The sequence below is a fragment of the Erinaceus europaeus genome, chromosome 17 (assembly GCF_950295315.1).
Source record: "Erinaceus europaeus chromosome 17, mEriEur2.1, whole genome shotgun sequence".
NCBI lineage: Eukaryota > Metazoa > Chordata > Mammalia > Eulipotyphla > Erinaceidae > Erinaceus > Erinaceus europaeus.
The window spans coordinates 3,359,715-3,375,374 of record NC_080178.1 but is presented as its reverse complement, the minus strand read 5'-3'; the positions used below and the strand labels follow the sequence as shown (position 1 = coordinate 3,375,374).

Genomic DNA, 15,660 nt, shown 5'->3' with positions numbered 1-15,660 from the left:
TTCCATTAGGGGCGAAGCAGTACTGCAGGTGTCTTCCCCCCCCCCCGTCCCCTTTTTTAACTTCAAGAGAGACATCTGCAGCACTGTTTCACCACTTGTGACGCTTAGCAGGAGATACCAAGGTGTGGGCCAGTCCAGGGCACGTGGCAGTTGGGCAAGGCCCAGCGGACTAGGTTTTTAAATATTTATGAGGAAGTGGTGAGCACGTCAGTCTAGCCTATTTGATGCTGGGCTGGGACTTGAGACAGTTAGGGTTAAATGTCATGCACTAGCCACTGTGCCACCTCCTGGGCCCAACGACCAGAATCCTATTTGCTACACAGCAGAAGTCACGCTCCAAAAGGAAGAAACGGGGGGCAAAGCTGGGGAGCCTGGCTCTTTAGGGGAGAGAAAGCTGGTTGCAGATTGGCCAGGCCTGGGGACCCACATGCCAGGTGTCCCAAGCCCCTGTGGAGCAGAGGGCAGCAGTGGAGGCGGTGACTCCACTGTTCCTTATTGGGGGAGGGGGTGCCCGGGATGGCGCGGGCTGGGAGTCTGGGGGCGGGGGGGGGGGAGGCTGGTGCGCGCTCCTGCGGCCGCTCCATCCTTACCCGGGCCGCGCCCCGGAAAAGCGGGGTTTCCGCTACTATGGGTGTCGGGAGAACGACATAGGGAGGGGGACTGCTGACCCCGAGGGCGGGCTGGGCGCGCCCCCGCCGAGCGCGAGCCGACTTCAGGCCTTTCCTCTTTGGGGGCGAGGGTCTTTGCGCGCGCTCGGCGCAGGCTCGCCGGGGACGCGAGTGCGCGCGCGGCGCTAGCCCCGCCCCGACAATGGGCGTGGTCCGATCCGACCCCGCCCCCCGGAACCCGTGGCCGCGCAGGCCCCGCCCCCTCTCCGCCCCGCCGCTGGAGCCGCAACAGGCAGGGCGGGCGGGGAGCGCGCGGACCGCGAACCGAGGACCCGCGCGTGCGTGCAGCCGCTCGCTCGCTCGCGCGCTCCGGCGGGCGGGCTGAGGAGAGGCGCCCCCGCCGCCGCCGCCTCAGCCTCCGCCCGAGCAGCCCGGCCCAGCGTCGCCTCGGCCCCGAGCCCCGGGCCCGGCCCGACCATGGCGGAACGCGGAGGGGCGGGCGGGGGTCCCGGCGGCGCGGGCAGCGGCCAGCGGGGCTCCGGGGTCGCTCCGTCCCCGCCGCCGCAGCAGCCGACGCCCCAGCAGCCGACGCCCCCGAAGCCGGCGCAGGCCACCTCGTCGTCGTCGTCCACCTCGGCGGCCGCCGCCTCGTCGTCATCCTCGTCCACCTCCACCTCCGTGGCCGTGGCCGTGGCGGCGGGCTCCGCGCCCCCCGGCGGCCCGGGGCCAGGCCGCACCCCCGCGCCGGTGCAGATGAACCTGTACGCCACCTGGGAGGTGGACCGGAGCTCGGCCAGCTGCGTGCCCAGGTGAGCCGCGGGGCCCGCGCCGGGACCCCCGCCCGGGAGCTCGGCCTGTGCGCGGCGCCGCAGCCTCGGGCCGACGTGCGTGCGCCCCCCGCTCCCGCCTCCGCCCCGCCCCCTCGCCTCCGCCCCGCCCCGCCCCGCCCCGCCCCCTCGCCTCCGCCCCGGCCCTCGCCCCCTCGACCTCGGGGTCGCCTCGCCCACCGCCCCGCCCACCGCCCCGCCCACTCGCCCCCTCGCCCTCGGGGTCGCCCCGCCCACTCGCCCACCGCCCCGCCCACTCGCCCCCTCGCCCTCGGGGTCGCCCCGCCCCGCCCCGCCGAGGCTGGGTCTGCAGGGACGAGCTGGGGACTTTCCTGCCGCGGAGGCATTTTCTCTCGGAGTGGGCAGGGCGTGCCTCCCCCCACTTTGGGGGCAGCTTGCAGGGACTTGCAGTTCTCACCCCTCTCCCGCGGAGGCTGGAACTGGTTCCTCCCAGCGCTCCCAGAGGGCTGCCTGGAGGCGATCTTTTGTCACCACGTTGAGACTGTTGCCCTGCAGTCTTCTGCCGGGGCCTGTTAGGCCGGCCTGGGCCAGGTGGATGTGTCAGTTGGGCTTAGGGAGCTGGCGTCCCCCCCCCCCCAAGTCCGGTTCATGCCTCTTGAACGGCCTAGATGCACCCCGAGACTCCTCACTGCCTCCCCCAGCTAGGGACCACGGCGAGCCCGCACTCAGCCCGAGATGCGGAGCTTCCCCAAGCGTGTCCGGGGCCTCAGAGTCCTTCCTGACCCCCCCCCCCCCCCCCCAGGTAAACACTGCTCTGAAGCTCCTGTTGACCATTTCCCTTGTCTTTTCAAAACAGTTTGGCTGCAGACGCGCATCGCTGCACACTAGCTTTTCGTGTTGCAGGTTTCTGGCGTCTCTGCAAATGGCATCATGCTCTCTGTGAGGTGCCCCTGGGCGTGCAGTGTGGGAGACCCGCCGGGGGTCTCATGCTGTAGGGGAGCTCTTGTCTGCACCCTTCCCCCAACCCACAGCCTCTGATCGCTCGAGCAGAACGTGCTTCCTTGGGTGACATCAGGACTGTTCTCCTGCCTGTGACCGGCAGCCCTAAAGCTGTTGTTGGCCCGGGAGCCCTGACTCCTCACTGAAGGCCCCGCTGGCTGTCTCCAGGCTGGGGGAGTAGCTCTGGGAGGGTCTGCAGCTGGCGCCAGGTGGCTCTCCACTAGCCTCCTCTTCCTCACCCCTCGGCCTGTTGTGACTCACCTCACTGACTTGCGCTCTTGCCCGCTCTGGCCCGAGCTGGCACACCACCAGGCAGCGGGAGTGTCACCTGGGGTGGCGTTCCTCTCCTGGCCGGGCTTCTCTGGCTCAGTGAAGAGCATCCTTCACAGGCCACTCCCAGACACAACAGTGCTGTCCCTCCTTGCACAGGCCAGTGCTTGCTCCCTGCCCCCATGTCTAGCCCTGTGTTTGACGGTGGCGCTTGGACAGCCGCCTTCAGAACTGGTTAGATTGCAAAGGCAGAAGCTGACTGGCAGGAGGGGACAGAGCAGCTCACGGATGCTGTGGCTTTCCCATCCCGTCTGCCCTCGGCAGTCCCTCGCCAGGCCACGTGACCAGTGATTAGCCCAAGAGGTAGCCAGTGTCTTGATGGGATGGCCAGGTGTTCGGCTGGCATGCCATCTTCGTCTGCGGGAAACGTGCAGCCGGTCACATCGGCTCACCCGGCCTGGCCGTGCCAGCCTTCCTGCCTGGCTTTGTTTTGTAGCGCTCACCCTTGGGCCTCCAAGCAACTGGTGGAATGCTCGCGCCCTTTGGAGCATGCGGATTATCTGCAGGGTGGAAAATTAACAGCCTGTGGGCAGAAAATGGCCTGCTGTTGGCCCTTCCAGTTACTAGAGTCATCTGCTTAATGTGAGGTCTCCTCAGTGTCCCTGCTCGCGTTGTCTGGGACACAGTGGCAGTGCCCACTCTTGGTGTATAGTCTACAACGATGACTAAAAGTCTTGTCTGTGAAGCCAAATGAGAGTCAGCCCTGAGGTGCGTGCACATATCTGTACCCACATTCCTATTCCTGTTGGTGGGGCTGGGTGGTAGTGTTCCTGGTTGAGTGCACACATTACAATGCACAAGGACCCAGGTTCAAACCCCCTGGTCTTCACTGACAGTGAAGCTTCTCCCTATCTTACTCCCCTCTCTGTTCTATACAACTCTCTCTCTCTCTCTCTCCCTCTCTCTCTCTGGGTCCTTATAAAAATATAATTTGCTTTTGCAAAAGAACCAAAAAAGCCGAACATTTTCCCCTCTTAGTTATTAAGTGAAGTAAACATTGTAGCCGCTTCTGCAGAATGCAGTCAGTCTAGGGGCAGGGAGCACACACTGTGCGCTCTGTGGGAGGCACTGGGTTTGAGCCCCAGTCACCATGGGAGCACCGTGCAAAGGGGAAGCTTCAGGGGTAGTGGAGCAGTTTGATGGTGTCTTTCCTTCTCTTCCTGGGTCTCTCATTCTCTCAAGATGAAGAGAAAATAAAAACTCCGCTAGGGGGAGTCGGGCGGTAGCGCAGCGGGTTAAGTGCACGTGGCACAAAGCGCAAGGACCAGTGTAAGGATCCTGGTTCGAGCCCCCGGCTCCCCACCTGCAGGGGAGTCGCTTCACAGGCGATGAAGCAGGTCTGCAGGTGTCTTGTGTTTTTATTTTTATATAAATATTTATTTATTCCCTTTTGTTGCCCTTGTTGTTTTATTGTTGTAGTTATTATTGATGTTGTTATTGTTGGATAGGACAGAGAGAAATGGAGAGAGGAGGGGAAGACAGTGAGGGGGAGAGAAAGACAGACACCTGCAGACCTGCTTCACCGCCTGTGAAGCGACTCCCCTGCGGGTGGGGCGCTGGGGGCTCGAACCGGGATCCTTATGCCGGTCCTTGCGCTTTGTGTCATGTGCACTTAACCCACTGCGCTACCGCCCAACTCCCTTCAGGTGTCTATCTTTCTCTCCCCCTCACTGTCTTCCCCTCCTCTCTCCATTTCTCTCTGTCCTATCCAACAACAATGATGACATCAAGAACAACAACAATAATAACTACAACAATAAAAACAACAAGGGCAACAAAAGGGGAAATAAATAAATAAATAAATATTTAAAAAAAGAAAGAAAAACTCCACTAAGAATAGTGGAATAATGCGTGCAGGTGCAAAGCCCCAGCAAAAAGCCCTGGTGATGAAAAAAAAAAACAAACAAAGAAACAGCTATGCAATTCAGTCTATTCTTTTCTTTCTTTTTTTTAAAAAGATTTATTTTTTTAACAATTTATTTCTGTATTAATAAGAAATACAGGAGGAGAGAGAGAAACAACCAGACATCACTCTGGTACATGTGCTGCTGGGGATCAAACTCAGGATCTCATGCTTGAGAGTCCAATGCTTTATCCACTGTGCCACCTCCTGGACCACAGTTCAGTATATTCTTTAGGGTTTATTAAATTCCCTCAGAATCTTTCTTTTTTCACTGTTTTATGGGTGAAGATGATGTTTGATTTTTAAAATCCATTGTTCTGTACTTTATCATTTTTCCCCAGCATTTTTTTTTTTTTTAAAGGAAGAAATGAATACTAGCCCATGATTGGAAATGCGGGCGGTGCAAAAAGACAAACTGAAGCAAAAGCCTCCGGTCCTATTCCTGTTCCCCAGAGGTAATCGCTGTGGAATCTGCCTGGCGTCTAAGATTCTGTAACCAGCAGGTCATGCGTGGTTCCTTTATGAAGGTCGCAGCTCTGGCTGGTGGCCTGGGTCTTCCTCCGCCATGGCCCAGTGTGGCCTGCACCCAGGTGCGGCTCCCTTGTTGGCCCCGAGGGCAGGTTGTCTGGTAGCAAAGGGAGGGTGTCTGAGTCTCATCTGTGTAGTGAGGTTTTGCCCAATCTCCATTCCTCCTTTTGAGTCGCTTGGGTAGAGGAGACAGAAAATTTTTTAAATTTCTCAAGCACTCAGCATGTCCCCAGGGGCACAAAGCTGATTATTAGGCAATCAGATGTGCTGTGCTGTGTTGCTTCTGAGCTCTTACTTGTCTCTGTGTGAAGTCCATTTGCATGTCCTTATCTCTGTGGACTTGGGGGAGGAGTTCAGTGATTATCAGTCACATTTCTCCTTTGACTTCATTTTTTTAGAAGATTTTATTTAAGAGAGGGAGAGGGAGAGAGAGAGGGAGAGAGAGAGATGTGGAACCAGAGCATCACTTTGGCATGTGCAATGCTGGGGATCAAACTCAGGACCTCATGCTTCAGAGTCCAACACTTTACCAGCTGCACCACCTCCCAGGCCACATAGACTCCCCCCCCCTTTTTTTCTGTATACTGAAGTGAAGTCTTACTGGACACATGTGTAAGAGTCACAGAAAGTGGCCGTGGCTAAGTTGACATGCAGGGGGAGTATAACTTTTTTTTTTTTAAAAGATTTTATTTATTGATGAGAAAGATAGGAGGAGAGAGAAAGAACCAGACATCACTCTGGTACATGTGCTGCCGGGGATCGAACTTATTTATTCCCTTTTGTTGCCCTTGTTTTATTGTTGTAGTTATTATTGATGTCATTGTTGTTGGATAGGACAAAGAGAAATGGAGAGAGGAGGAGAAGACAGGGAGAAAGACACCTGCAGACTTGCTTCAGCGCCTGTGAAGTGACTCCCCTGCAGGTGGGGAGCCGGGGGCTCGAACTGGGATCTTTACACCGGTCCTTTGTGCCACGTGTGTTTAATCCGCTGTGCTACCGCCTGGGAAGTGTTAACTTTCACGACGGCACTCGGATAGCTGCCTCTGCAGCCACAACAGCGAGCTCTTGGCCTGCCAGGGTGCTGTTCTCTGGCCAACAGTCCTCTTCTTGACTTTACGTCTCCGTTCGTTGATTGACATGCTTCTACTTACGAGCTCCATGCACGAGGTGGGCGCAATATGTCTACCGAGGGCCAAGGGCCTGTGCGGTCTAAACCATAGTTAGCAAGCTTGATCACATAGGCGAGGCCTGGTGAGCTTTCTACTATTTCCTGGCATTAAAAGTCTTAAGAGCATATCTGTGCCTTAGAAGGCTTGAATTTCGCTTTGCGAAAGGCTGTAACAGGATAGCCTTTCTGTCAGGGCGATGGCTTCCCTTGTCCCCGTGGAAGCTCAGATTCCTCAAGTCAGAAAGAGAATGACTTTCACAGAGTCTGTTTTACACATATCGATTTACAGATCTTTTGGACGCATTAGTGGTTATGTGATTTCTCTTTCAATTGTTTTCCAATTTCTTAGCTAAGCAGTAAGCAGCCGCTGCCGCAGTGAGCACCTTGCCCACTGTGCCAGGGGTGGCGGTGCCGTGTCCTCAGATGTCTTCCAGTGACCCACAGGGCTGGAGTGGCCACTGCCCGCCCTGCCTTCCCTAGCCCTGTTTGGGAAGCACCGGTCACCAGCACTGTTCCAGGGAGTCTTAGGGGGCTGAAGTGTGTGCCCCACTGGAGGCCACGACTCAGGGACTCAGGGCAGCGCTGAGAAGCCCCGTGCCCGCTTTCCTTGGTAGCATAGTGAACGGTCCTCTGTCCACAGTGTCTTCCTGAGAAGGCTGTGTAAATGAGGCCCCATTGGGATACACAGTTATGTCTTAAAAAAACAAGCTGTTTACTCTTAACAGCTATGCTGTCCCTAGCTCCACATAGGTGCTTACACCAGCGATGAGAATCCTCTCCCTCTGCTGTACGGACTGCACTTCACCCACAGTCACCAGTCACCTGTGGCCAGCAGCTGTCACACTGGACAGGCAGAACACACCGAGGCCACAGAAAGTTCTGCCAGATAACACTGCTTTAGAGAGGCAGTGGAGGTGACGGGGCTAGCTAGCATCATGGCTCTGCAAAGAGACTCTCATGCCTGAGGCTCCAGAGTCCCAGGTTCAGTTCTCTGTACCGCCATGAACCAGAGCTGAGCAGTGCTCTGGTAGAAAAGAAAGAAGAAAAAAAAAACACAGTGAAAGCATATCCAGTAGTCATATTTATGACCCCCCTTATTTCATATGAGTCATTTTCCCCTTCCAAATGATTTGAATATGGCGCTGGGCATCAAATTCAGGGTCTTTCACCTTAAAGCGTGTGATTTATCATGCAGCCAACTCTCCCACCCAATCTTTCTTTCTCCCTTCTTAGATTTGTTTATGTGAGAGACGGATAGAGAGCGAACCACTTTGCGCTGCTGGTGTTGAGCTCTGGACCTCATGCTTGAGAGTCCAACACCTTCACTACCACGCTACCTCCTGAGACACACTCTCTCAATCAACTAAAAAAAACTTACTTCCATTACGAACAAGAGACGTGGCAGCACAGCCTCAGCACCCTTTGTCCTTGGGCTTCCTCGCTGCTCTCTCGTGCCGTGGGCTGAACTCAGGGCTTCACCTCTCGGCCACCACCCCTCGTCCCAGAGTGTCTTAAACTGGCCCCCCTGCTTGACTCTTTCAAGGGCCCGGCAGTTTTCTCTCATTCGCCCCCTACCCCCGACACTGCGACCTGCTCACAGCACCACTCCTGAGGGGATGTGGGGCTTCTGTCACCCACTGGCAGCTCAGGGTCCTTAGTAGCTATTGAAACTGCCTGGAGGCTTTAACGCCAATGGGAGAAATATGTCTGGTAGGAACTTCTGTCCTTATGTATTTTTTGGTGGTTTCTAGACTTTTTTTTTTTTTAAATAAGAGTTTGCATTTCTTTATTTTTCAGATTCTTGTGCAGGGTCTTGAACCCATACCTGTGCTCTACCCCTGGGCTCCATCCTCAACCCGAGTTATAAAGTTTTCTCTTTCAAAAAAATGTATTTGTGACGGGGAGAGAACCCGAGTGTCACTCTGGCTCATGTGATGCCAGGGATTGAACTCAGGACCTCAGCGCATATTTCACCTCCTGGGCAACTTTTTCTTTTAAATAAATTTATTTACACGAGTGGGGGAGCAGGGAGAGGGAAAGGGCGTATGTGAGTACCAGAACATCACTCTGGCACTTGAGATAGTAGGAATCGAACTCTGGACCTCCTGCTTCCGTGTTCATCATCCTACTCACTGCACCGTCTCCCAGCCTTGACTTCTGAACTGTATATGTAGCACATACGGATTACACAAAAGACCGATGGGTCACGTTTTGAAAAATAGTTATTGTCTCTACCGTTTGTCTCAAAGGAGTGAGCCATTGTGGATTTTGTTTTTCAATAAAGCTGTGGAGGAAAAGCCTCCCGAGTGGATATCTGAATGGGTGGGAGCTTGTTGCCTTCCTTCCTTGACCCTGGTTGGTGATTCATTCAGCAAACTTGGGGAATGAGAACTGTTCTAGATCCCTGACTTCCTCATGTTGGCTGAATGGTGAGGCACAGATGAGAAGGTAGCGGTGTTATTTGAGACTAATTGATGTGTGTGTGTGTGTGTGTGTGTGTGTAAGAGAGAGAGGGAGAGAGGCACACCGGCGCACCGCTCAGCTCTGGCATTTGGCTGTGCTGGGGTCGAGTCAGCTCTCAGGCATGCAAACTCTGTGCTCTGGTGCACTGAGCTATCTCCCTGCCCTTTCAGGCTGTGCTGTTAAGGACTTGTTTCCATATTTGATGTTGATGGAGGTTCTTTTAGACTATAAATTCCTTAAGATAGCAGCCTGGGATGTAGCACAGTAGCTAAAGCACTGGACTCAAAGCGTGAAGGCCTGGGCCTGATTCCCAGCATTGCATATACCACAGTGAAGCTCTGGTCTCTCTCCCTCTCCCTCCCCCCTTCTTTCTCATAAATAAACAAGCCTTTTAAAAAGTCATTTTTAAGGTATACCAAAGGTCAGGATAGTGAGTTTAGCTTAAGCTTCACCAACTTTTTCTGACGCAGACTTCTGTTTTTGTTTGTTTGTTTGTTTGTTTGTTTTTAGATAGACACAGAGAACACAGAGAGAAAGAGACCACAACCCCGGAGCTTCCTTCAGTGCAGTGGGGGCCAGGTTTGAGCCTGGGTTGTACACACAGCAGAACAGCTCACTATCCAAGTGAGCTGCTTTGCCAGCCCCTGACTCCTGTTCTTTTTCCTCTCTGAGAGCAGCGACCCTTGTCAGTCAACCTCCAGGTCCGCCTGTGTTTCCTGCACCTTCCAGCGCACTCAGTACATTTAGTCCTGTAAACACGACAATGGGGAGCGCCCTTCGATTATTTTGGCAAGACTGTTAGCACTGTGATGTGCATCTTCGAAATTACTCTAATTTATCTTGTTTCTGTTTCTAGTGTCCTGAAACAGACGTGTAGCAGTGAAAGGAGTGATGTTGTAAAACTTGATTCCTGCTGTACTTCCTGCCTTCCCTCCCTCCCTCCCTCCCTTCTTTTCCATGGAGTCAGGTCTCATGCATGTGAGATTTTCAACTCCCAAGCTACTTTCTCATTCACGTAGAGAAACGGAGTGGAAGGGAGAGACCACACCTCTTGAGTGAGCTTCTTCCAGCACCGTGGCCCTCCCCTGTGGTGCCAGGGCTGGAACCTGAGCAGCATATAAGGCAAGGCATTCTCCCTCCCCAATGAGCTGTCTCTAGCTGCCACCATTGTGCCTCTCTGTAGACTGAGTCACTCCTCCAGGACCAGTCTGCCTGCCAAAAGCCAACTCTGAGCTGGGTTTCCCCTGGCAACGTTTGGGGGCAATTGGCATCTTTCAGTTGGCCCTGAGGAAGTGTAGACTAGCTATTGCATTAGCTTCAGGAGGCGCTTTCTGTCTTGTTGTTGTTGCTGTGTGTGTGTGTGTCTGTAGGTGTCTTTGAGAAAACCCAGTCTAGCAGTTAACTGGCCTCTTAGCAATTCCTGGCGCCTGAGCACCTGAGTTGGTAAGAGATGAGATAGAGGTTCTTTGTAGCAGTTTTTAGAAAACACAGAAGCCTTAGGACATTGTCATTTATTTGCTACCTCCCCTCGACCTTTCCCTAAACACAGGGCCAGGGAGATAGCTTAGCAACAGAGTGTAGGACTTGCAGCCTGAAGTCCTGGATCTGACCCCAGGCCAGCAATGCACCAAAGTTGAACAGTCCGTCTCCCCCCCCCCCCCCCCCCCGTAAATACACCTCTAAAATAAAAGTACCAGATGACCTCAGGGTGTAGAGAGTCAGGTATTGTTTTTTTTTCCTCTTAGGATACCCCTCACGCAAATGGCCCTGGACTGTTTGAGTCTTCTCACCCTCTGTTAGCCTGGTCTCCTAGAAGTTCACCACGAGCAGCAGTTCAGAGAAGGGATTTTCTTAATGGAGTCTGCTCCCTCACTTGCCTCTTCAGTCTCCCAGTTCACTCGTTTAGCAATAAACAGACCGGCAGTGGTGGGTCTTCCAAAGCAGGCGCAGGTCGGAGACTCCACAGAAGTTTCACTGCCCTCTGACGAAAGGCCCTTCCCAGGGATCTTGGTGTGACACCGCCTCCACCTCCCTCGCCTTTGAGCTCTTCTACCTCTCTGGGCTCCCCGGGCTCCCCGGGCTCAGTGGCTGGGCCTCGCCCTGTCCGCCTGCGGGCTTTCCCACCTGCTGTTCCTCACCTGTGCTTTGCTGCCCCTCAGCTGAGGATCCTGCAGCTGCTGCTGCCAGTCAGGGCTCGGTGACCCCCAGCTCTCAAGCTCAGCCAGCTCTCGCCAGCTGCTCAGACCATTCGAGGCATTTAAACTTTTACTTTGCAACTGTCATCACCTGAGATAATCCTCGTTTATTTAATTCCTTTTCAGGTGCTTAGTGTGTTTGTCAAATGAGTAGCGCTTGCTTCTTTCTAATGCACAGTGGATGGAGTTCCATTTTTGCTTTTTAAGACCATTAAATTCTTTTTGTTGCCCTTGTTTTTATTGTTGTTATTGATGTCGTCGTTGGATAGGACAGAGAGAAATGGAGAGAGGAGGGGAAGACAGAGAGGAGGAGAGAAAGACAGACACCTGCAGACCTGCTTCACTGTCTGTGAAGCAATTTCCCTGTAGGTGGGAAGCCGGGAGCTCGAACCGGGATCCTCACGCCGATCCTTGTGCTTCGCGCCCTGTGTGCTTTACTAACCCGCTGCACTGCCACTCGACTCCCATGCCTGCAGTGTTTTATCCACCCTGCCGGCTTCTGGATTTTTTTCTTTTTTAACTAGAGTACTGCTTAACTCTAGTTTATGGTGGTGCCAGGCATTGAACCCTGGACTGGAGTAGTAGGCATATAAGTCTTTTCCATAATCTCAGCCTTTTATGCTCTTTCCCCAGTCCCCCTTTTAAACTATTATTATTATTAATAATAATGATGATGATAATACTAATAATAATTTTGCCAGCAGAATTGCTCACGAGGCTCCGTGCCTGTATGACTCCATTCTCCCTTGTTGCCATTTCTCTCTTTTCTTTCCTCTAAAGAGTGAAAGACAGAGAAGAGAAGAGGGAGGAGAGACAGCACGGCACTGCTTCCCCACTTGTGAAGGCTGCCCCACGGTGCTCCTGTGCGACCAGGGACTCGAACCTGGGTCCTTTCACATCTTAATGTGCTCTGCTGAGCTCTCCATTGCCTGAAAAACCATAGCAGACCTGGCATATGTGGTGCTGAGGCCTGGCAAGTCTCAAGTGTAACCCACTGAACCACATATTACCTTCACCTTCATGGTCCACAAACTCTTTTTTTTTTTTTTTTTTAAGCCAAAATTTATTGTACACGGTTCTTTCACTCATCAGGTACTTATTGAGTATTTTGATGTGCCAGGCTCTGGCTTGGTGTTGGGGACATAGCAGCAAACAGGCCGGCAAAGTCCGCTCTCAGAGTTTACCTACTAGTGGAAGGAGGTGGAGAAACAAAAACGTAAATCTTCAATGAGCAGAGCGTGGGTAGAAACAGACCATGGTAGGGCTGGCTGGTGGTGCATGCAGTCCAGCACAAGAATCCAGGTTTGAGCCCCGGCTTCCCACCTGCAGGGGGACGCTTCACGAGAGGTGAAGCAGGTCTGCAGGTCTATCTTTCTCTCCCTCTCTCTATCGACTCACTCTTTCTCAATTTCTATTTAAAACAAAACAAAACAAAACAAAAAAATGGCTGCCAGGAGCAGTGGATTCGCGTAGTGCTGGCACTGAGCCCCGGTGATAACCCTAATGGCAATAAAAAGAAATAGATCAGAATTTATAGATCTATAATAAATAAATAAAGAGGCAGCGAGTAGAGCCGTGATGAAAATGAAGCAGTGTGGATGTCCCTGAGGGTTGGTGGGCAGGAGTGAGAGCCAGCTAGCCTCGATAAGGGCAGCTTGGAGCCACCGCTGCCCGGGCAGTTAGCGTGCGGTCGTAACCATCCAAGGCAGGCCCCCCGGGAAATCCGAGGCCAATCCAGGAAAGCAGTTTTGCAGGGCTCGTGGTTGAGAGGGTGGTGGGGTTCACCTCATGACTCAGCTAGTTCTGTGCTGAAACTTGATGTCCCTAAAGCCCTGCCTGTCCCCACAGCCGCCAGGTGATGCCAAAGGCTTCATGCTCGCTCCGGCTCAGACTCAGAATGTGGCCCTACCAAGCTGTAGGCAGGGAGCCACTTCGGGGGGAGTGGGTTTGAGTTTATGAGTCCTGACTGATTTCCCATTTGAGTGACTTGGACAAATTATTATTATTATTTGTCATCACTGGGGTTTCATGCTCAGGGATATTTTTGTTTTGTTTTGAGATTAAAGAAAGAAAGAAAGAAAAAACGAGGGAAAGAAACACAGCAGCTAATCTTCCTCCAGTGTGGTGGTAGCTGGGCTTACACCTGGGCTGAGTGTCTGGTAGAGCAGGTGCACTATCCAGGTGAGCTCTTTCGCAAATTCCTCTATCCCCTTATCTGTAAAACAGGCATATCTTGAGGGATGAGACTGACATGACCTTAGTGCTTGTCCCACACAGAAAATATGTCAAACACGAACTGTTACTATTACTGCTACCTTTCTTGACTGCCCCACCGTCTCTGTCTCTGTCTCTGCTGCGCGCCTCTCCCAATCCTACTTGCTTTCTAGAATCAGAGCAGCTGTGGGTCGGGCGGTAGCGCAGCGGGTTAAGTGCACGTGGCACAAAGCACAAGAACCGGCATAAGGATCCGGGTTTGAGCCCCCGGCTCCCCACCTGCAAGGGAGTCGCTTCACAGGCGGTGAAGCAGGTCTGCAGGTGTCTGTCTTTCTCTCCCCCTCTCTCCATTTCTCTCCCCTCCTCTCTCCATTTCTCTCTGTCCTATCCAACAACGAACAACATCAGCAACAATAATAACCACAACAAGGCTACAACAAAAAGGGCAACAAAAGGGGGAAAAAAAGGCCTCCAGGAGCATAGGATCATGGTGCAGGCACCAAGCCCCAGCAATAATCCTGGAGGCAAAAACAAAATAAAACAAAACAAAAAAGAATGAGGGCAGCCTTGTGGCCACTCGTTTTCGTGATGGATTCCCCAAGGTTTGGGGTGCACTTCAGACACAGACCCTGGCCACCCCAAGCAGAAAAGGCTCAAAGCCCAACGCAAACTGTTACAGTTCTCTGATGCCACGTCCGGGTTGGGATCCTGTTTCCACATCCTGCCAGCTGATGCTAACGGAAGAGAGGGCGCAGGCCTGGCCTGCACAGACCGCAGCTTTGTTTTCAGCCAGTCCTCCTCGACAGCTTCCCCATTCTACCTGCTGACTTTTTTTTGGCTCTGGCCTGACAGCCAGAAGAACAACGAAACCGGTTTACAGCTCACCACTTGTCGGCAATAAGAGCTGAGCCACTCCGAGGAAAGTGAGGCTTTAAATGGAGTTGGTGGTTTTTCCTCGTCTAAAACTTCAAGAAACTGCTGGCGTTGCATTTTTGGAGCTCTTACAGCTTTGTGCATGTTAATTTCCTCCTCTCATAAGTGCCAGGACTTATTTCCTTATTTTGGTTGGAAATTGACAGCCATAGCTGCATGATTCTGGCTCGCCCTTAAGAATATAGAAAGCTTGGGAGTCGGGCGGTAGCGCAGCGGGTTAAGCGCACATGGCGCCAAGTGCAAGGACCGGCGTAAAGATCCCTGTTCGAGCCCCCGGCTCCCCACCTGCAGGGGAGTCACTTCACAGGCGGTGAAGCAGGTCTGCAGGTGTCTGTCTTTCTCTCCCCCTCTGTCTTCCCCTCCTCTCTCCATTTCTCTCTGTCCTATCCAACAACGACGACATCCTTCATAACTACAACAATAAAACAACAAGGGCAACAAAAGGGCATAAATAATAAATAAATATTATAATAAAAAGTTTTAAAATGTTTAAAAAGAATATAGAAAACCTAGGTAAATCTTTTCTCAAGGGCGGATCACTAGGATGAAAAGGAGTCTCACAGGAAACATGAGGGAGTGAGGTGAAGAGTGAGGGCTGGTCCATGGGCCTGGCTGTTTCCACATAAACGCTTGCTGCTTATGTTCTGTTCTTGTCATGGTTGCCCCCAGGCCTGTCGAGATGCCTCCTAACATGGCATAGACTGAAGCACCAGGTGGTCAAGCCTGCTGAGGGACATATGGGTGATGCATGTCACAGCTGGGCTGTTTTAGGGACAAGAAGGAAACATTTTGCTTACTTTCTGGTCAAGACTGTGTTTGAGGAGGGAGTTGCTGAGGAGCTTAGGGTAAGGGGTTAATCTTCTAACAGCTCCGGGAGTAAAGATACGAATGAAAAATAGAGCCACCAGGGAGGTCATGCTTGGGTAGAGCACAGGACTTGCAAGTGTGTGGCCCCGGCTCCATTTCCCAGCGTAACTGTAGGCTGGAGAGTGCTCTGACCTCTCTCTCTCTTTCATGAAAGAAATAGTCTTTAAAAAATTATAAAATTAGGAAAGAAAATATAGAGACGTACATCAGGTTTTGCATTTGGGTGGTCCTGTCGCAGATTCAGTTCCTGTCTAGAGCTTGGTTACATCTGATTACCCCTTGGACCAGACACGTCACCGCCCCACGTGCCTCTTTTTTTTTTTTTAATTTTAAGCTGGTTTATTTGTTTTGAAGAGAAGCAAAGTGCTCATGAAATGCTTGAGCATGTGCCTTTGTTCACAGCAGCCACTTGGCACCGTTGGGTCACATCAGTGAAAACTGCCCTAGTGGCATATTTGCTGCCTGGGCAGACCCGACCGGCATGAGTCAGCATTCGCCTTGTCCCCACAGGTGGGCTTGGCGCCTGCAGCTCAGACCCAGCGGAATGTGGCAGCGCCACCCAAGTCTGTTGGCTAAAACTCTCGCCTCACCGTGACGGTGCAAGGGAGTAGTCGCAGCGCTCTGTCATCACTGCCATGTACCATTTCCAGCAACTCCAGGAACT

The 15,660-nt window shown here is 52.8% G+C and overlaps 1 protein-coding gene across 2 annotated transcripts in view; it reads left to right on the top strand.

Moving 5' to 3' along the window:
- The first annotated feature begins 866 nt into the window (after nucleotides 1–866).
- PACS1 (phosphofurin acidic cluster sorting protein 1) overlaps nucleotides 867–15,660 on the top strand; it is a 102,902-nt gene continuing 88,108 nt past the window's right edge. The window contains exon 1 of one of the 2 annotated variants that reach the window (XM_060175991.1): nucleotides 867–1,417. In XM_060175991.1, the coding sequence (XP_060031974.1) occupies nucleotides 1,086–1,417 (332 nt within the window). In that variant the 5' untranslated portion in view covers nucleotides 867–1,085. The remainder of the gene's footprint in view (nucleotides 1,418–15,660) is intronic. The other variant, XM_060175990.1, reaches the window with a different exon arrangement.